Source organism: Mytilus galloprovincialis, unplaced genomic scaffold, assembly GCF_965363235.1.
Source record: "Mytilus galloprovincialis unplaced genomic scaffold, xbMytGall1.hap1.1 HAP1_SCAFFOLD_40, whole genome shotgun sequence".
Classification (NCBI taxonomy): domain Eukaryota; kingdom Metazoa; phylum Mollusca; class Bivalvia; order Mytilida; family Mytilidae; genus Mytilus; species Mytilus galloprovincialis.
Window position 1 is genome coordinate 19,462 of NW_027467989.1, and position 22,408 is coordinate 41,869.

The 22,408-nt window shown below is 33.3% G+C and overlaps 1 protein-coding gene across 3 annotated transcripts in view; it reads left to right on the forward strand.

Moving 5' to 3' along the window:
• Nucleotides 1-2,294: 2,294 nt before the first annotated feature.
• The window catches only part of LOC143059893 (uncharacterized), a 28,636-nt gene continuing 8,522 nt past the window's right edge, over nt 2,295-22,408 (forward strand). Inside the window, exons 1-4 of one of the 3 annotated variants that reach the window (XR_012973659.1) lie at nt 2,305-2,942; nt 13,436-13,591; nt 14,169-14,208; nt 19,038-19,173. Coding sequence is in view for 2 of the 3 variants with exons in the window: in XM_076233482.1 (XP_076089597.1) it covers nt 2,458-2,942; nt 13,436-13,591; nt 19,038-19,173 (777 nt within the window). In the remaining variant the exon portion in view is untranslated. Of the gene's footprint in view, nt 2,943-13,435; nt 13,592-14,168; nt 14,354-19,037; nt 19,174-22,408 lie in introns of those variants that run through there. The other 2 variants (XM_076233483.1, XM_076233482.1) reach the window with 2 other exon arrangements.

Consider the following 22,408-nt stretch of genomic DNA (forward strand, 5'->3'; position numbering starts at 1 on the left):
CTTTTAATAAACAAACACTACATGTAAAGTTATCGCTATAAAGGGAATCTTGATATTGTTAATTTTGAAGACTTAAACTTTATCTCAAAACCCTTTGCTGGTTATAGTCTTTAAAACCATCCTCTGTGTTCAAAAGCAAAATTATTTCATCTGGCAAGGAATATAAAAGTAAAAAATGAGAATTTGTTTATATATTTTCATTTTTTTTTATCAAACAAAGGATCCTTAAATTATTCATAATCCCTGAAATTATATTAGGGAATTTGTAGAATAATTATTAAAATGTTCAGTGATTATGTAAAATCACTGGTCATTTTCAGGGATTATATATAATTACTAATGATTTTAGTGATTCTACATATTCCCTGAAAAATCAGGGATTCTACATAATCCCTGATTATACAAATTCACTGTAACATATATACATTCTTTATGTACCAGTCTTAATTCTGGCGAACGTCCTTAGACACAACTTGTATATATAGTTCTTTATACCTTGTAAGAATCATGATTTTTTTTTAAATTATGATATAAAGGACGTCACCTATCCAGAACTAAACATAAATTACTAAATATTAATTTTAACCAATAACGTACCTTGTCAGAATTAAGTTGTGAAGTAATAATATAAGTAATTCAAATGCAACCATTTTTACAGGAAAGTATACACCCTATAAGAACCTACTTAATTCTGTATTTAAAATTAAAATATAGGATAAAACGTCCTTAGAACTAATTCAACAAAACCTTTTCCAGTGCCATAACTAGCCTGTTTTAAAAGTGAGGCAAAATAATTTTCGGCGAGGGGTCTGGGGGCCGCTGCTCATGGCCCCCAGAAGCTCCGAGAAAAATCACGCAAAATCGTGCATTCTGAACGTTTCCCGGATTCTTTTTTACATTGAAACACAATTAATTTTTATCTATTTTTTTTTGACAATATTCTGGTCTCACAGCAAATATATAGATTCATTGTAAAACATTTCGGCGAGGGGTCTGGGGTGGCCGCTGCTCAAGGCCCCCAGAAGCTCCGAGAAAAATCACGCAAAATCGTGCATTCTGAGCGTTTCCCGGATTCTATTTTACATTGAAACGCAATTAATTTTTATCTATTTTATTTTTGACAATATTCTTGTCTCAAAGCAATTATATAGATTCGTTGTAATTTAAGACTTTTAGGTTTTAGGGACAACATTTAAAGACCGATATGTAGGATAATGCAAAAATCGTAATTCTCATGATCATTAATACCGGATCTGCCTGTATTGTCTTTAGACTTTGGTGATTTTTTTATGACTTGATTTAAATATAGTGACATTGCAGTATTATGCTTTAAGTACTAGTAATGCTTGAGTCGACACTAGGGATCATCTTGACCTTGTTTTATGGTATCATTGATTCTTTCATTGTTGAAGACCCTTCAGCGACTATCAAGATGAAGAACAGAAATAAAAACCCTGACCATTGATAATATGTATTTTTTTCTATGCATTGACTGTGTCCCGTGCACGTTTACACCATTTTCCTTTATTTTCTGTTAAAAGGTTTGAGCACGACTTAAAGCAAGTTTAACTCTTCGATGTAAAAGCATGTCAGCTATCTAGTTTTATCTACAAAAAAAGAGCTAGTTTTGTATTCTTTGATATTAAGTTCAATTCTCCACGAAGAAACGACTAATTTTTTTGTTTCCAGTAGCATCGTATCTTCTTAAAATATTTTCTCGCACAATGTCTGGACATCGGTGGACATGCAACTTTGCCAAACCACTCATTTACAAATGAAAATCAACATGTGTTGATGTGTGACGTCAGCGACGTAAGCTTTGTTAATGTAGCAAATCAAGTCACCGTCCCGCAAACCAGCTTTTCCAGCAACGCTCTTGGGAGATACCTATAATTAAAGATCTAATAATATAACGTATACAAGTATTAAACTATAATAGACTTTTGATATTAATACCATTAATACTCATCGTTGAAATTAAAGGGCGTCTCCGTATGGATGAATACATATAGATCAAATAATTTTTTTATTGATTACTGGGTACTTTTTACATAAGAGAAATATTCAGCTACAATAATTATGGGATATGACTATAACAACTATAATATAGGTCACAATTTATTTAAAAAAAGGAGCGACAAACACCTCGTTATCATTTAATCAGACCAAGGAGGTTATATGTCTCATATAACCTCCTTAATCACTGAGACAAACAAACGAAACTGATAATTATAATCTAAGACTACTGTGATTACAATATATATATATAATATATATTATGTTGTGTTTATTTGTGGTCATTCAGGTCACAATTGTTTGTCGGTATTTAGCTAACAAGTGCTGCGCATGACTTTTAAATGGTTCTGGGGACGTATTCCGGTGCTGCATTCGAACGGTTCTGTGACCGTACCGGCTGCCGTATATTGATGAGTTGAGAACAATTATCCTCGGCACAACATGGCGTCATCCTCGAAACCTAAACGCAAACGCAAACGGCACAGCTCAAATTCAGAAGATGATCCACTGTGGACAAAAAGATCAGATGGCGATTATTATTCCGCATCAAGCGATAAGAAGAAGAAATTAACTGCACTGAGTAGTTACATTCCGCGTGAAACAAGTGATTGGACGATGAGCGAACTAGAAAATCTTCAGATTAATTGGAACTGGATCGACCCATCCACGAAGAGCATTGATGAATTTTTCGACATGTTTTCAAATATAAATGCAGTTTTGCCACCCCTCGATGCAGATTTAATCAAGATGATGGATTATTTGAATGCTAACTTGACATTTGACACAAGTGTCAAAGAACTTGAACAGGAAAATCATTTTAAAGTTATAGAATATCTTGTTAAAAACTTTCTTCCCAAAGTTGATGCTGATTCAGATGAACACCATGATGATGAAGAGTTGATGAAAACTGTGGGTAGTAGTTCCAGGTAAAATTAAAATTACCATCTTTTCATTCACTACTGCAATGTCAGTCAGGTACTTCTCAAGTTCTTGTAGCTTCATGTCAATCGGGCCCTTAGTCGATCCGCCCCAATATAAAAAAATATTTATAGGGAATAAAAATGAAGATACGATGCAGTCTGGTAACTCCGCCCATCTAAGGCTTTGATCGTGTATATTTCTTCTTTATTATATAAAAATTGCATCAAATTTGATTTGAATCTATTCACTGAAAACTCAATGTTACGTACATTTTTTACTATCTTATTTCCGCAATCATATATCTGAAAAGATTTGAAAATCAATCAGACAAATGGGTCACCTCTGTTTTCACAGAAGTGTTGTTGTCCGGTAAGTCCGTCCATGCGTAGTAAACATGTATGGATGACAGGTTTATCATCATGATCATATATTAACGAACTAGAACATGTAGAACTTAAGGAAATGATGTTTTATCATGTTTATAAATGGACCACTAAGAAAGGAACTTTAGATGAACAAAATAAAAAAATTCAAGCCAATATGATAAAGAAATTGTTGAAATAGAAAAATAAACCAAAAATATAAAAAAAACAGAAAGTAAAGAAAAGTAAAAAATATGATTATAGATAAAGATAAGAATGTCAATAGCATGGTTAAAAGTATTTTCTTTAAAAAAATGCCCTCATTCAACATGTTCGGTATTCTGAATTGCAGTTACTTAGACACCATCATCCTTGTCAATGGGTTTAAAGTCTGTGCAGTATCATGAGTATATAGTGGTTTTAATATATAACCCAAAATTTTAATTTCAGAGTCAATATATTTTATTTTCAGTCTTTAAAATCGAAAAAAAAACACCAAAAAAACAGAAAGCTTGTGTCAAACTTTTCCATACATCATTGTACATATTTATTAAAGATAATGAGTCTTTAAGATTTTTAGCACACCTGGCCCGAAGGGCCAAGTGAGCTTTTCCCATCACTTTGCGTCCGGTGTCCGTCGTCCGTCGTCGTCGTCCGTCGTCTTCGTTAACTTTTACAAAAATCTTCTCCTCTGAAACTACTGGGCCAAATTAAACTAAACTTGGCCACTATCATCATTGGGGTATCTAGTTCAAAAAATGTGTCCGGTGACCCGGCCAACTAACCAAGATGGCCGCCATGGCTAAAAATAGAACATAGGGGTAAAATGCAGTTTTTGGCTTATAACTCAAAAACCAAAGCATTTAGAGCAAATCTGACACGTGGTAAAATTGTTTATCAGGTCAAGATCTATTTGGCCTGAAATTTTCAGATGAATAGGACAACCCGTTGTTGGGTTGCTGCCCCTGAATTGGGTAATTTTAAGGAAATTTTGCTGTTTTTGGTTATTATCTTGAATATTATTATAGATAGAGATAAACTGTAAACTACAATAATGTTCAGCTAAGTAAGATTTACAAAAAAGTCAACGTGACCGAAATGGTCAGTTGACCCCTTTAGGAGTTATTGCCCTTTTTAGTCAATTTTTAACCATTTTTCGTAAGTCTTAGTTATCTTTTACAAAAATCTTCTCCTCTGAAACTACTGGGACAAATTAATCCAAACTTGGTCATAATCATCATTGGGGTATCTAGTTTAAAAAATGTGTCCGGTGACCCGGCCAACCAACCAAGATGGCCGCCATGGCTAAAAATAGAACATAGGGGTAAAATGCAGTTTTTGGCTTATAACTCAAAAACCAAAGCATTTAGAACAAATCTGACAGGAAGTAAAATTGTTGATCAGGTCACGATTTATCTGCCCTGGAATTTTCAGATGAATCGGATAATCGGTTGTTAGGTTGCTGCTACTGAATTAGTAATTTTGAGGAAATTTTGCTGTTTTTTTTGTTATCTTGAATATTATTATAGATAGAGATAAACTGTAAACAGCAATAATGTACAGCAAAGTAAGAACTAAAAATAAGTCACTATGACCAAAATAGTCAATTGACCACCTAAGGAGTTATTACTCTTCATAGTCAATTTTTAACAATTTTCTAAAAATTTGAAGATTTTCAATAACATTTTCCACAGAAAGTACTGTTATAGATCGAGATAATTGTAAGCAGCAAGAATGTTTAGTAAAGTAAGATCTACAAACACATCACCATCACCAAAACACAATTTTGTCATGAATCCATCTGTGTCCATTGTGTAATATTCACATAGGCCAAGGTGAGCGACACAGGCTCTTTAGAGCCTCTAGTTTTTATTATTTTGCCTTATATTAAATGGCATTGTCTCCCTTTTTAGCTCACCGGAGCCCAAAGGGCCCCATGTGAGCTTATGCCATCACTTGGCGTCCTTCGTCGTCTGTTGTCATAAACTATTTCAAAAATCTTCTTCTCTGAAACTCCGAAGTTTTGATCCATCGTCAAACATGGCCACCATGGCTACAAATAGAACATAGGGGTCAAATGCAGTTTTTAGCTTATATCTTAAAAACTAAAGCTTTTAGAGCAAATCTGACATGGGGTTAAATTGTTCAATTTGTCAAGATCTATCAGCCATGAAATTATCAGACGAATCGAGCAACCCATTGTTGGGTTTCTGCCACCAAATTGGTAGTTTTAACAAAATTTTGCAGTTTTTAGCTCACCTGGCCCAAAGGGCCAAGTGAGTTTTTCCCATCACTTGGTGTCCTGCGTCCGTCGTCTGTCGTCCGTCGTCGTCGTCGTCCGTCGTTAACTTTTACAAAAATCTTCTCCTCTGAAACTACTGGGCCAAATAAAATCAAACTTGGCCACAATCATCATTGGGGTATCTAGTTTAAAATTTGTGTCCGGTGACCCGACCAATTAACCAAAATGGCCGCCATGGCTAAAAATAGAACATAGGGGTAAAATGCAGTTTTTGGCTGATAAATCAAAAACCGAAGCATTTAGAGCAAATCTGACATGGGGTAAATTTGTTTATCAGGTTAAGATCTACCTGCCCTGAAATTTTCAGATGAATTGGACAACTGGTTGTTGGGTTGCTGCCACTGAATTGATAATTTTAAGGAAATTTTGCTGTTTTTGGTTATTATCTTGAATATTATTATAGATAGAGATAAACTGTAAACTGCAAAAATGTTCAGCAAAGTAAGATTTACAAATAAGTCAACTGGACCAAAATGGTCAGTTGATCCCTTTAGAAGTTATTGCCCTTTAAAGTCAATTTTTAACCATTTTTCGTAAATCTATGTAATCTTTTACAAAAATCTTCTCCTCTGAAACTGCTGGGCCAAATTAAATGAAACTTAGCCACAATCATCATTGGGGTATCTAGATTAAAAATTGTGTCCGGTGACCCGACCAATCAACCAAAATGGCCGCCATGGCTAAAAATAGAACATAGGGGTAAAATGCAGTTTTTGGCTCATAACTCAAAAACCAAAGCATTTAGAGCAATTCTGATAGGGGTTGATATTGTTTATCAGGTCAAGAACTATCTGCTCTTAAATTTTCAGATGAATTGGACAACTGGTTAGTAGGTTGCCCCTGAATTGGTAATTTTAAGGAAATTTTGGCTTTTTTGTTATTATCTTGAATATTATTATAGATAGAGATAAACTGTAAACAGCAATAATTTTCAACAAAGTAAGACCTAAAAATAAGTCAACATGACCAAAATGGTCAATTGACCCCCTAAGGAGTTATTGCCCTTTATGGTAAATTTTAACAATTTTCATAAAATTTGTAAGTTTTTACTTACATTTTCCACTGAAACTACTGGGCCAAACCTAATTAATAGGGATAATTGTACGCAGCAAGATTGTTCAGTAAAGTAAGATCTACAAAACATCACCATCACCAAAACTCAATTTTGTCATGAATTCATCTGTGTCCTCTGTTGAATATTCACATAGACGAAGGTGAGCGACACAGGCTCTTTAGAGCCTCTAGTTTGTTATTATCTTGAATATTATTATAGATATATATAAGAAGAAGTCTTAAAAGCTGTACATGTATTTCATGCTTATCTTTGAAAAGCAGCAGGAAGAGTTGATATTCCTGCTGAGGTCCTGACAAACGTTATTAGAACTTCTAATAAAAGATCCAACTATAAAGACCTTGAATCAGGGCCGTAACTACAATGAGGCAGACGAGGCAATTGCTGGCAAAAAAAAATAATAAGGGAAAAAAAGAAAATGGAGAAAGTTAGGCATGCATGCAGAGGGTAGAACACATCCTTGCATTTTAACATCAAGAATTAAGTAATGCATACTTCGAATAGTAATTTATGTTGACGTGCAGCTTCTGTACTTTTATTTCAACGTAAGGTATCAATATCTCTGTATCTGATTACCATCGCCAGTAAACCGGCATTTGGTTCTGTAATTATTTATTTCCCGTGAAAATGAATTATTGATAATGGATATTTCCAACATTATCAGTCATGTTGTCAGTTCGCAAAGTAAATCAAAATTAAAATAGTTTGAATTCTTCACCTTGCTCAGTTAATATTATTAAAGAAGCATTCACAGATCACACATGAATACCTAAACACCCCACAATTTGTATGTAGTTCTCTTTCAAATAAAATGAAGATTTGAGGCATTTTCAAATGTTTTGCTGCAAACCTGGCTGCTATTCGAAAACAAAACATTTATTTTGGATGGATGGAGGATTTGTTTGGTTTAACGGCAAGTACATGAAGTAGGCTTTCTTTTAGCTATATATAGAGAGCAAGTTACAAAATGTATGTGATTATTCCATTCAAATGTTAAACGGACAGGACAAGACCTTGGCAGAATGACAATTTGATTGCTTGATACTTTGAATTTCCATGGAGTATTGTGGGAATACTTTGGGCTTGTGAAATAAAGACGGTCACACAATTAACCATGGTAAAGGTGACTAGAGAGTATTTAATTTGTATCATTATTGATTCGGGTGTAATAAAATTGAGAATGGAAATGTGGAATGTGTCAAAGAGACAACAACCCGACCGAAGAGCAGAAAACAGCCGAAGGCCACCAATGGGTCTTCAGTACAGCGAGAAAATCCCGAATCCGGAGGCGTGCTTCAGCTGGCCCCTAAACAATAATGTGTACTACATGTAGTTCAGTGATAATGGACGTCATACTATAAAACTCTGAAATATATAAATGAACTAAAAATTAAACATGTTTTTTTATATCTCAACCCTCCCCTATACCTCTAGCCAATGTACATTGTAAGAAAAACAAACACACAGCAATACGCACATGCATTTATCATGTTTATAGAATTAGCAAAAAAAATTAATTATTCAATTCAAAGAAAGTAGTCAGACGATGGGATAATAGTGGCACAAGAAAGGTCAAACTAGCATTCACAGACAGTGACTAGGTTCCACTCTTTGCGCTTTATTAAAGTGTTATTGAAAATGTGTGTTATTTTTAATAAAACGTTGACCACACACACTTGTCCCGCATTTTCTACTATCAGACATATAACCTACTGTAAATTTTATATAATTGATGGTACAAAATTCGAGGCAAATATCTGTCAACCGGCTCTGATAGACTATTACAGTTCTTTATATGGTAAATATGAAACAAAACGATAAATATGATACAAACAACGGAGGTAACAAGATATATTTCGAACCATAAATTAATGTTACAATTTTCGGCCAGGGGGCCTCAATCGGCGGCTCCCGTTAAACCCCTGCCTCGTCTGTTCCCAAGGCCTAGTTACGGCCCTGTGAATTGTTTATTTAGAGCTAATTTCCTAATGCATGTAGAGCAAGACTTTCAGGTTAGCTTACTTACTTGCTTTGTTTGTATATTGTACAATTTTATTGGGATAACGTCCAATTAAATGTAAATATAATATATACAGGTTTAACTATGCCTATATATATTGTTTGAAGATGTCAAAGCTTGAGTTAAAAGTTTATACATTGTTATACAAACAAAGCAAGCAAGCCACCAAAGTTTTACTCTACAAGAATTAGGAAATTAGCTCTTAGTAAATTTTAATAGCTATGATTTTAATTGAATTAAGTGATTACGACCAGCCTTACTTTGGTTCACGATCATCAGACAATTGTTGAATAAACAAACCAATTACAAATGTATAGACTAATGATCATTATGGTAATTACATTATTATGTGTTCCAGTGGATTGTAAATATCTATTTATCTCTTCTATGTGTCGGAATTGAATATAAACTTTTCCCAATTGTATTCTGAGTTATCATGGTTATCATGGAAAATAACTTCATATTCATATACTGATATCGATGCTGCTTAACAAATTGTACAAATCACACTGATTACTCATTTTTGTATCGATTTAAAGTAATTCATCTGAATGTTTCTCTAAACATGCTAAAGGTAATATTAGGCATCCTTCACTTACCTGCTGTCACTATTCATCGATACTTTTTACAAATTCCATTTATACTGATTCAGATATGTCACCAAATCCGCCGAAGTTAATTATTCATTATTATTTTATTATAGGGCCGGATCAACTAGGGGTGGATAATAATAACTTGTACAAGTAGTACCCCTGACTGAATGTGTCAAGTTTGCAGCATTCTAGACACTTCAGCACCGAGACAAATCGTCACCAGCATGGTGACAGACATTATGTTCTCAACAACTTTGCTTTATATTTTAAAAATCACATTTTTCTAATACTGGATGTTGACTTGACAATGGTAAAACATGGACCAGAGACGGATATGTTAAATCTGTGTACGTTTTCAAAGCACGATTGCTTTTAAGAAGTTCTTCACAGTTATTTCTTCAGGAAAATACTCTAAATGAATGTAAGATAAAGGTATCAGTGATAATTTTAGCATTTTGGAAAATTTGTATGCATAATTAAACCTCACAGCTGTAAAACTGTCAGACAACTTCTTATGGGAGTTATTGCCCTTACACATGGAAATGACAAATGTTACCATTTTTTTTCCATTTTTATACGACCGCAAACAAATTTTTGTGGTCGTATATTGGTATGAAGTTGGCGTCGTCGTCGTTGTCGTCGTCGTCAGAAGACACATTGGTTTTCGCACTCTAACTTTAATTTAAGTGAATAGATCTCTATGAAATTTTACCATAAGGTTCAATACCACAACAGAAAGGTTGGGATTGATTTTGGGGATAATGGTACCAACAGTTAAGGAATTAGGGGTCAAAAAGGGGACAAAAAAAAACTTCCAGACATAACTTGTGTGTTAGTGTATGGATCTCTCTGACATTGTACCACAAGGTTCCATATCACAAAGGGAATGCTGGGATTGATTATGGGGGTAATTGCCTCAAAATTTTAGGAATTAGGGGCCAAAAAAGGGGCAAAAACAAGCATTTTTCTAGTTTCATGACAATAACTTGTGTGTAAGTGTATGTATCTTTCTGAAATTGTACTACAAGGTTCCATATCACAACACTACAAGGTTCCATATCACAAAGGGAGAGCTGAAAATGAGTTTGGGGGTAATTGCCCACAACGTTTAGGAATAAGGGGCCAAAAATAAGAATTTTTCTAGTTTCCAGACAATAACTTGTGTTCAAGTGTATGGATCTCTCTGAAATTGTACTGCAATGTACCATACCACAAAGGGAAGGCTGGGATTGATTATGGGGTAATTGCCTAAACATATTAGGAATTAGGGGCCAAAAAGGGGCAAAAAACAAGCATTTTTCTAGTTTTAGGACAATTACTTGTGCGTAAGTGTATGGATCTTTATGAAATTGTACTACAAGGTTCCATATCACAAAGGGAAAGCTTGGTTTGAGTTTGGGGGTAATTGCCCTGAACGTTTAGGAATTTTGGGCCAAAAAGGGGCCTAAAAACAAGCATTTTTCTACTTTCAAGACAATAACTTGTGTTCAAGTGTATATATGGATCTCTCTGAAATTGTACTGCAAGGTACCATACCACAAAGGGAAGGCTGAGATTGAGTTTGGGGGTGATGAATCATAAGGGGGTTCAAAAAATTTGGGGGAGGGATTTTTTTTTCCTTTTTTTCCATTTTTTTTCTTTAAAATTTTCCATTTTAAATTGGTTATTTCTGATTTATATATAAAAGCAAATAATAATGATATGGTTTGAATAGGCAAATTAAAAATATTTTTAAGTTCTTAGACCACATTCATTCTGTGTCAGAAACCTATGCTGTGTCAAATATTTAATCACAATCCAAATTCAGTGCTGTATCAAGCTTATAATGAATGTTGTGTCCATACTTGCCCCAACTGTTCAGGGTTCGACCTCTGTGGTCGTTTCAAGCTGCACCCAGCGGAGCATTTTATTTACATTTATAAGTTTTCATTATTTACCGGCCCTCATTAAAATTCAAATATCTGTAATTGGGAGATATCTGTATTGTATTTTAAGCTTGGCCTTCGTGAAACGTAGATTTGACTGTCACAAATTGAGTTTACCTAGCAACGAAATACAATACAGATATCTCCATTCTAATGCAACATCTTAAAATAAATTCCATTTGATAAATATTTTGGCTTACTTCCCAAAGTTGGTTTCCGTCCTCTAACTTTAGTTTGCCTCAACCAAATGTTATAAAACTTCTACAAAAGGCTTATTACCACAAAACACAGATCAAGTTTAAATTTCAGTGGCGTCACTTAAACCGTTCTAGAGTTATGCCCCTTTACAAATGGAAAAATTGCTGAATTTTTCATTCCCGCTCTCTAGTTTAGGAGGGGCCTCAGTGGCCGAGTGGTCTAAGTAGTTACTACTGTAATCACTAGCCAGTCAACACTGAGGTTGTGAGTTCGAACCCCGCTTGTGCGGGTGCACTGGACTCCAATCTAAATTGACTAGGATTGTCAGTTTTCCTATCACAGGTCGGTGGTTTTCTCCTGGCACTCCGGCTCCCTCCACCAATAAAAATTGGCCCAAAAGCGGTGCTTAAAAGTGGCGTTAAAACACCAAAAATCAAATCAAATCTAGTTTAGGTTGCCTCAACCAAATGTTATGAAACTTATTCACAATGCTTATTACCACAAAACACAGATCAAGTTTGAGTTTCGGTAGTGTCACTTTTACTGTTCTAGAGTTATGCCCCTTTACAAATGGAAAAAATACTAGTTTTCATTTCCATTCCCTAACTAAAGTTAGCCTCAACCAAATGTTATGAAACTTATACACAATGCTTAATACCACAAAATACAGATCAAGTTTGAATTTTGGTGGTGTCACTTTTACTGTTCTAAAGTTATGCCCCTTTACAAATGGAATAATTGCTGAATTTTTTGTTTCCGTTCTCTACCTTCAGTTTGCCTCAACGAAATGTTATAAAACTTATACACAATACATATAACCACAAAACTCAGATCAAGTACAAATTTGAGTAGCGTCACTTTTACTGTTCTTCAGTTATGTCCCTTTCAAGGTTACCGCTGGCGTTCACCATTTTCGCATTTTGCAAAAAAATAAAAATTGTGGCGATTAAAATTCATCATTTGCGAAAGAATTTGGCGAAAGAAATATATATAATGATTTGATTTCATCCATTTTATTTATTTTTCGTTTTGGCGACGCACGTGTTTCAAGCATATTTTTACGTCTCAACTTTTTCATTTACGATGGTCCGGAAAAGAAAACTGTCGTTATGAAGAAATATATTCAACAGGTTGGGAACAACTCCTCAAATAAGTAACCCTTCAATGTAATGACTATCCCTTAAATCAGGGATCAATTTCAAGTGATAAAAAAAAAATGTTTTGTTGTAAAAACCACTTTTTAGTACAAAAGGGCACATATTCATATCATTTGAAGAAACTTTTCCCAAAGAACTATACAACTATCTGGTATTATATGGTCAAAACATGTCCAAGAATTTTGTAATATTCCTGGACTTATACATCATGTACATGTATCTTCTTTATTTTAAAAAATAAGTGGACCCCTCTTTAAGAAAAGTTGTTCCAAATATAATGAATTTTTCCCCGTTTAAGTTAAAAAAAAGCTAAATTTTTCTTTTTACTTTTCTACAACAGCAAAATGATCCCTTGTCTGAGGGACAGTCCCTTATTTAAGGGATATCCCACATTTGGAGGGTTGTTCCAAACCTGTTGAAAAGTAAGAAAAGTCTCTGCCTTTAGTCTTTATCCTTCAACTGGAAGGGAAATGTATATCCGATAAACTTTTGAAGTCAAAATTATGATGTCTATATTGCTATTTTTATAGTATCTTTTAAAAAGTAAATGGGGGGGGGGGGGGTTAGAAAGAAGGAACATTTTAAACGAAAAATATATTTATGTAAGTTGGCGAAAAAAATAATTGACTCGGGGAAACCCTGCCCTTTATAACTTTATATGATATGCTAGCGGGGGCATCATCTGTGTCCCATAGACATATTCCCCATTTATTTGATTTTGCATATATATATGTACAGGTACGACTCAAATAGACACCAAGTCTGACTTAATAATAGATTATAGAACAAGTTTCCAAATCGACAGCAGATTCTATGCACCTCTAATCAGTGTCCAGTTCTTATATAAATAATTAGGATTTTTTTTTCAGAGTTATGATACATCATATTGAAGCTGGAAGACATGACTTTCAAAATGACCTAAAAGAAATACTTCGTGATTTGTTGTTGACTTCTAGAACAGTGGAAGAAATGAGGTTCACAACAATGCTGGAGAAGTTTTGCAGAATGTGTAACCTAAAGGGAAGGTAAATTCTTTAAAAAATATGGTGAAAATAAATTTTGACCATTACTATCATGACTATTGACAAGACTGTTTCTTTAACCACTTTGTGCTTAACCTTAACATACTGCAGAATGAGGACTGACTTTTCAGGGTTTTTTTCACATTGCTGGACTATTGTGTTACAATACATGTACATACATGTAAAACCAGTAAGATATTGTTTTTTTTAAATTGAGAATAGCAGCTAAGATTCCTTACGAACATCTTGCTACAACAAGAAATGAAACAACATGAGCAAGCTTAATTAGTGGAATGAAAATGTTATTTCTTTAAAATTTTGAAATTCAGACAGACATGATACAATGTATATGTAACACTTCCAAAAGTGTCAATCTCCCCAACAATGCCCAAACATGTCCTCAAAATCCTAAATGATCCAAACGTGTTCAATTATTATTATTTGCAAAGCGTGTCCGCTTTAAAACACCAGAACATCTCAAAACTTTTAGCAATAATATGTCCTCAGTAAAGGCAATAACTTTTATGGCAATTTAATAATTTTTGAAAACATGATTAAAGACGTCTGGTTTTGGTTGCAGGATTCTAAAACAGATCAAACGACATCTGGAGGAAATAAAGGTATTCTGTTTGGTAAAGACCAATGCCCAAGACATGGAACATTATCCTGTCTATCCACAGTGAAAGATGATATCAATGACTTCTGCTTTCAAATAGACACCAGATAAGAATAAGAATGGCACAATAAAAATGCGTTTTGCTTGCAGTGGTTTTATTGATTCAGCCATGCTAAGTTGAAGACATATCATGAAACTTATAATGTGTTTTTATGATTTGTGGAATCTTTCTACACCATTTTAATCATGTTAATCATCAACTGCCAACTTTTGACATTTTATTTGCCCTTGAATTTAGAAAAGATTGGACGAACAACCCTTTTATTTTAGATATACACTTGCATATAGTTCCTTTGTAAATCAAAATTTATAATGATTTACTATTTATGAATTATTTTGAAAAAGTATTTTTACATCAATTGAATCAGTTGATAAGAATTTTGTTTTATATAAGTATCTTATGCTTGTGTAAGTTGTTATTCAACGAAATTTGGGTCAACATGTGTATTAATAGATCTAAGTTGATTCCCACACTTTTTTGAAATGGTATAACTCCAATTCTTTCAATTGGCAAGTAAGAGTCAGTATGATTATCAAATGTCATGATTTTCAAATAATTACACTCAAAGGTGTAAGTATTAATTGGAAACAACCCCAGTCTTAATTCACCACAGTTAATATCTCATGACCTGTTGTACCACCATTTATTAAAAAAAAATCTGACAGAGTCTAAAATTGACATATCAATATGTAAATATATCAATATTTGCATCAATATTGTGAAATTCCCTACATTTGGACAATTACACAGAAATTTTATAGTAAGATTGGAAATGAAAAGAGAAAAAAAAAGTATGGTTAGAAGAATATCAGACTAGCTATGAATATGGCTGGATCACAACATTGACAATGCTTTGATTAGCATAAGTTTGTGCAACGCGGTTTGTTAATTTGCAACGCATAATTTAACTCTTGGTTGCTTAGTGGCAAATATGTCATGCATACTTAGAATGAACATAAAAATTGTAATTGATTAGTTTTGTACAGTTAAATTTATCGTTTATTAATTATAAGTGAACTTTTTTTGCACAAATATACCCCAGTGATGCCAAACGTTAAATATCTTAATAATATAGGAGGGTATCGCATGGCCTGCTTCCTACATAAATGGTATCTGGGCTATTATCATGATTATATAGTTACTGTCCCATTTTAACAACAACAAAACAAAACTACTGTTCCTTTATTAATATTGATTGGATTTGTAAACAACATATATGTGAATACGAATCAATATTTAATAATGCTCGACAGGTTTAAGTGATTTAAAAATATTGACACGATAAGCATTCATAAACAATGGATGTTTTCACTTCATATAGACACATTTTGGTGTGTTTTTTAAGTGGACAACAACAACAACAACAACAACAATACTTTATTTTAAGAGGGTTACACAGTTAGCTATATAACTAATCTTCCCTGAGGCCCTCATCATGAGAAATCAAACAAAATGCAAACATATACATTGCATACATTAGTATAAAAAGTCAAGTATGATAATAATGTTTAATACAACTTGATAAAATGTGATGAAAAAAATAAACATGATGACATGATCAGTTTTTAATATTATTGATATAGCTAGGTTGATTTCAATAAATGATCTGTTATTTTGTATTTGAAAGAATTAACATTTGTAATATTTCTTAACGGTATTGGCAAATTATTCCACAAGAATGGTCCAGAATACATAAAAGATTTTTTGAACAATTCTGTTTTTGGTTTAGGGAGTATGAGGTTTCCTTGAACAGCATTTCTCAAGGGGTATGGATTTCTGTCTGAAACATAATGAAACTTGTTAGTAAGATATGATGGGGCATCATTTTTAATGCACTTAAATGTCATCACTAACTTATGATATTTTATTCTCTGTTCAACTGTCATCCAGTTTAAATGTTTGAATAAGGGTGCAGAAGGAGCGAATGGGTCTGTTTCTAGTATTAATCTAGCAGCCCTCTTTTGTAATTTTAATATCCTTTTTAAACCCTCACTGCTACAACTACTCCACACTATACAACAATAATCAATTAGTGGCAAGATATAACCATTATAGAATAATTTTCTGCAGTCTAGATTTAGAAATTTTTTAATCTTTAATAGTAGATATAGTCTAGATGATATTTTTGAGCAGATCACATCAATTTGGTTTGTCCATGTGAGGGAAGGGTCAATTTTAATGCCTAAAAGACTTTCACATGTGGAAGATTGTATCACTTGATTGTTAATAGTTAAACAACTCTCATTGTAATGTGGCATTGCTCTTTGCTTCGTTCCAATAATCATATATTTTGTTTTATTTTTATTGATGAACATATTGTTATCATTGCACCATTCCTCTACACCATGTAAATCTTCTTGTACCTTTGACTGTAGAGTTTGATAACAATTACCAGAAAGATGTAAAGTTGAATCATCGGCATATAAATCAGTGCAACAATTTTGCATATAAATAGGAAGGTCGTTTATGTATAATATAAACAGAAGGGGGCCTAATATGGAGCCTTGGGGGACACCATACTTGATATAAAGTTTTTCAGAATGAGCATTACCAATTTGTACTTGTTGAGTTCTTTCATTCAAATATGATTTAAAAAAAGAAACAGCAGTATTATCAAATCCATAAATTTCAAGTTTTTTACAGAGAATATCATGATCTACTACATCAAAAGCTTTCTTAAAATCCAACAGGACTGCTAAGTTGATATTACCATCATTCATATCCTGTATCCATTTATCTATGATATTGATAAGGGCAGTTTGGCAAGAGTGTTCTTGTCGAAACCCAGACTGTGCTGGGTGTAAAAGATCTAATCTTTTTAGGTAGTCATACAAATGTTTTGAAACATGCTTTTCTAAAAGTTTTGATAAAACGGGAAGTACAGAAATTGGTCTATAATTTGTTGCCATGAATTTTTCACCAGCTTTAAAAACAGGGGTTACTCTTGCATTCTTTAGAACACTGGGTAATGTACTTGTATCTATTATTCTGTTAAAAATGTAAGTTAAAGATGACGTTATGAAAGGAGCACTCAATTTTAAAATTTTTGGTCCTATGTTATCAGATCCGGTGGATTTATTAATGTCAAGTTTGATCATCTCATTAAATAGACCATTTATTGTGACTGGTGGAATTGAAAATTTTACTTGTTCTGACTTAGTAAATTTCTTTTGTACAAATTGATTTAATTTTGCATAATCATGAGTTTTGCTCATACATCTGTCAGTCCTCAGGTTTTCAACACAAGATGTAAAAAACTTATTACTGTGCTTATCCAGTGACCTTTGGGGTATCACAATAGCAATGGCCAAAACAGTTTACCAAATTGCAGTTAGATTTCTTCTCCAACTAACTGATCAACTGGTAAAATGTTTTAGCAGATTGCTCAAGTGAAATGTTGTTAGTATGAAGTGAGTGCTGTGAAATCAAAAGTAATACTTACCATCCAGATCCAGTTAGTTGATACCTTTGTCAATTGTTTCAAACACAAAAATGACTTACTATAGTATGAGTCACTGAATAAGAAGGTCTAATTTTGACATGGAAACTTCTATCATGAATATTATTATAGATAGAGATAAACTGTAAACAGCAATAATGTTCAACAAAGACAGATCTACAAATAAGTCAACTTTACCAAAATGGTCAGTTGACCCCTTAAGGAGTTATTGCCCTTTATAGTCAATTTTTAACCATTTTTCGTAAATTTTTGTAATCTTTTACAAAAATCTTCTCCTCTGAAACTACTTAGACAAATTTAACCAAACTTGTCCACAATCATCATAAGGGTAACTCGTTTCAAAAATGTGTTTGATGACCCCGCCCGCGAACCAAGATGGCTGACATGGCTAAAAAATAGTACATAGGGTAAAATGCAGTTTTTGGCTCATATCTCTGAAACCAAAGCATTTAGAGCAAATCTTGCAGGATAAAATTGTTCATTAGGTCAGGATCTATCTGCCCTGAAATTTTCAGACCAATCAGGCAACACGTTGTTGGGTTGCTGCCCCTGAATTGGTAATTTTAAGAAAATTTTGCAGCTTTTGGTTATTATCGTGAATATTATTATAGATAGAGATAAACTGTAAACAGTAATAATGTACTGCAAAGTAAGATCTACAAATAAGTCAACATGACCAAAATTGTCAATTGACCCCTAAAGGAGTTATTGCCCTTTATAGTCATTTTTTTACAATTTTCATAAATTTTGTAAATTTTTGTAATTTTTTACAAAATATTTTCCACTGTAACTACTGGGCCAAGTTCATTATAGATAGAGATAATTGTAAGCAGCAAGAATGTTCAGTAAAGTAAGATCTACAAACACATCACCATCACCAAAACACAATTTTGTCATGAATCCATCTGTGTCCTTTGTTTAATATGCACATAGACCATGGTGAGGGACACAGGCTCTTTAGAGCCTCTATTTATGGTTGTGTAACCAATGAAAGGCAAATATTTCATACAAGAATAGAAGCCAAATATTTCATTGGATTACAGTTTATGTTAAGGAAAATTTTACCCCAAATTGTACCTTGTCCTATAAACATTAAGGAAGATCAAAATCAGTGACAAGAAAAGCATGAACAAAAAACCTCACAAAAATATTTAGCCCTTGACATATTTAAAATCCATGAAATATTGTAACCACCTTAAATAACTGATTAAAACAAGATCGCAATCGATTGACTCGACCTAAATTATCAAATCCTGGTACCCTGTATATGAAAATGATGAAAGGTTAATTTTGAAAATGGTTCTTTTTGTAGTATAGGATTGGTCGAGGAAACCATGATCAAGGATGTACGTGTTGTGGCAGTTCCAGACTTAACTTTCATAATTTCATCAAATGAAATGCTTGATGTAACGGATGTAACACAGATACAGATAATGACAGTTGCAGAGGTACTTCTTCATATATAAATAAAGTAAAAAAATTTCAGGCTTGTGTGTCAACAATTAATTTTCATTTCCAATGTATGCAGATTTCTTAAGTCTAGTCTTGTAAGTGCTCTCCTGTGTACTATTCTTGCCAAATATTTAAAGAATTTATATCGAAGGTTTATATCAGATGGCTTAAAATTTCTCCACTGATTTTTTTCAAAAAACTAAAATCCATGAACATGTACCATGAAAATATAAACTATGTATCAGATATCAGAATGCAATTTTTACTCAACTGGCCCAAAGGGCCAAGTGAGCTTTTCTCATCACTTGGCGTCCATCGTCGTCGTCGTCCCTTAACTTTTACAAAAATCATCTCCTCTGAAACTACTGGTCCAAATTAAAGCAAACTTTGCCTAAATCATCCTTAGGGTATCTAGTTATAAAAAAACTATCCGATGACCCCGCCCATCAACCAAGATGGCCACCATGGCTAAAAATAGAACATGGGTGTAAAATGCAGTTTTTGGCTTATATCTCTGAAACTAAAGCATTTAGAGCAAATCTGACATGGGGGTGAATATGTTCATCAGGCCAAGATCTATCTGCCCTGAAATTTTCAGATGCATCAGACAATCCGTTGTTGGGTTGCTGCCTCTGAATTTGTAATTTTAAGGAAATTTTGCAGTTTTTGGTTATTATCTTGAATATTATAATAGATCAGTCAGGGCCATTACTTAAACAAGTAACAATTAAAATTACCTATACAAGTAATGTTGAAAACGAGGCTAATTTAAATATAACTTATATAAGTTATTTTTCTAAATATTATTTTTATAGGTGTTTAAGAATACAGATTTTACTAGCTTTAAATAATTTTCACAGTTATCTGGTTATTTTTCCCTTGATATATAAAAACTAATTCTTCAGAAACACTAATTAACTTTCCAATGCACTTATCTTTCATAACGACGCTTCTGGGTCAAAGATTGGTCTCTTGGGACTATTAAATTATCATTTTCCTCTAAAATCTTGAAGGTAGACTGATATAAATAGATTGATACTTGTGAATTAATTAAGACCTGAAGTTATTTATAATTTGTAACCTAATTCAATTATGTGCCTTTAATAGGTAAGTGTAATTGCTATTTTTTTTCAAAAATGTTAAAAATAACTTATTCAAATAATATTTTTGTCATTATTTTCAAAGTAACCCTTTATCTCTATACTCCTCTCAAATCTGATAAATTCTTTATTTTATCATATAAAATGGTGTTTTAAAAATCATGAAAACTACATTTAGTCTATGTTTCTATTGAAAATTAAAATAACTCTATTAAGTAATTTTATTATTTTTAAAATAAAAAATTACTTATATATTAGGTAATTAAAAAAAATAACTTGTTTAAGTAACGCCCCTGACTGATAGATAGAGATAAACTGTAAACAGAAAAATTGTTCAGCAAAGTCATGAAAGTAAGCTCTACAAATAAGTCAAACATGACAAAAATTGTCAATTCACCCCAAAAAGAGTTATTGCCCTTTAAAGTCATTTTTTCACAATTTTTCGTAAATTTTTATACGACCGCAAAAAAAATTTGTGGTCGTATATATATATATATATATTGGTATGACGTCGTCGTCGTCCGAAGACCGATTGGTTTTCGCACTCTAACTTTAGTTTAAGTGAATGGATCTCTATGAAATTTTACCATAAGGTTCAATACCACAAAAGGAAGGTTGGGATTGATTTTGGGGATTATGGTACCAACAGTTAAGGAATTAGGGGCCAAAAATAAGCATTTTTGTAACTCCCTGACATAACTTGTGTGTTAGTGTATGGATCTCTCTTGAAATTGTACCAAAAGGTTCCATATCACAAAGGGAATGTTTGGATTGATTTTGGGGGTAATTGCCTTAAAATTTTAGGAATTAGGGGCTAAAAAAGGGGCAAAAAACAAGCATTTTTCTAGTTTCATGACAATAACTTGTGTGTAAGTGTATGGATCTTTCTGAAATTGTACTGCAAGGGTCCATATTACAAAGGGAAAGCTGGAATTGAGTTTGGGGGTAATTTCCCAAAACGTTTAGGAATAAGGGGCCAAAAATGGGCCAAAAATAAGCATTTTTCTAGTTTCCAGACAATAACTTGTGCAAGTGTATGTATCTCTCTGAAATTGTACTGGAAGGTTCCATATCACAAAGGGAATGTTTGGATTGATTTTGGGGGTAATTGCCTCAAAATTTTAGGAATTAGGGGCCAAAAAAGGGGCAAAAAACAAGCATTTTTCTAGTTTCATGACAATAACTTGTGTGTAAGTCTATGGATCTTTCTGAAATTGTACTACAAGGTTCCATATCACAAAGGGAAAGCTGGAATTGAGTTTGGGGGTAATTGCCCAAATGTTTAAGAAAAGGGGGCCAAAAATAAGCATTTTCCTAGTTTCCAGACAATAACTTGTGTTCAAGTTATGGATCTCTCTGAAATAATACTGCAAGGTACCATACCACAAAGGGAAGGCTGGGATTGATTTTGGGGGTAATTGCTTCAAAATTTTAGAAATTAGGGGCCAAAAAGGGTAAAAAAACAAGAATTTTTCTAGAGTCAGGACAATAACTTGTGTGTAAGTGTATGGATCTTTATGAAATTGTACTACAAGGTTCCATATCACAAAGGGAAAGCTGGGTTTGAGTTTGGGGGTAATTGCTTTAAATGTTTAGGAATATGGGGCCAAAAAGGGGCCAAAAAAACAAGCATTTTTCTAGTTTCCAGACAATAACTTGTGTTCAGGTGTATAGATCTCTATGAAATTGTACTGCAAGGTACCATACCACAAAGGGAAGGCTGGGATTGAGTTTGGGGGTGATGAATCATAAGGGGGTTCACAAAATAAGGGGGGGGGGATTTTTTTTTACTTTTTTTTACTTTAAAATTTTCCATTTTAAATTGGTTATTTCTGATTTATATATAAAAGCAAATGATAATGATATGGTTTGAATAGGTAAATTAAAAAATTTTTTAGTTCTTAGAGCACATTCTGTGTCAGAAACCTATGCTATGTCAAATATTTAATCACAATCCAAATTCAGTGCTGTATCAAGCTTGAATGTTGTGTCCATACTTGCCCCAACTGTTCAGGGTTCGACCTCTGCGGTCGTATCAAGCTGCGCCCAGCGGAGCATTTTATTGTAGTCTTTTACAAAAATCTCCTCTGAAACTACTGTGCCAAATTAAACCAAACTTGGCCTAAATTAT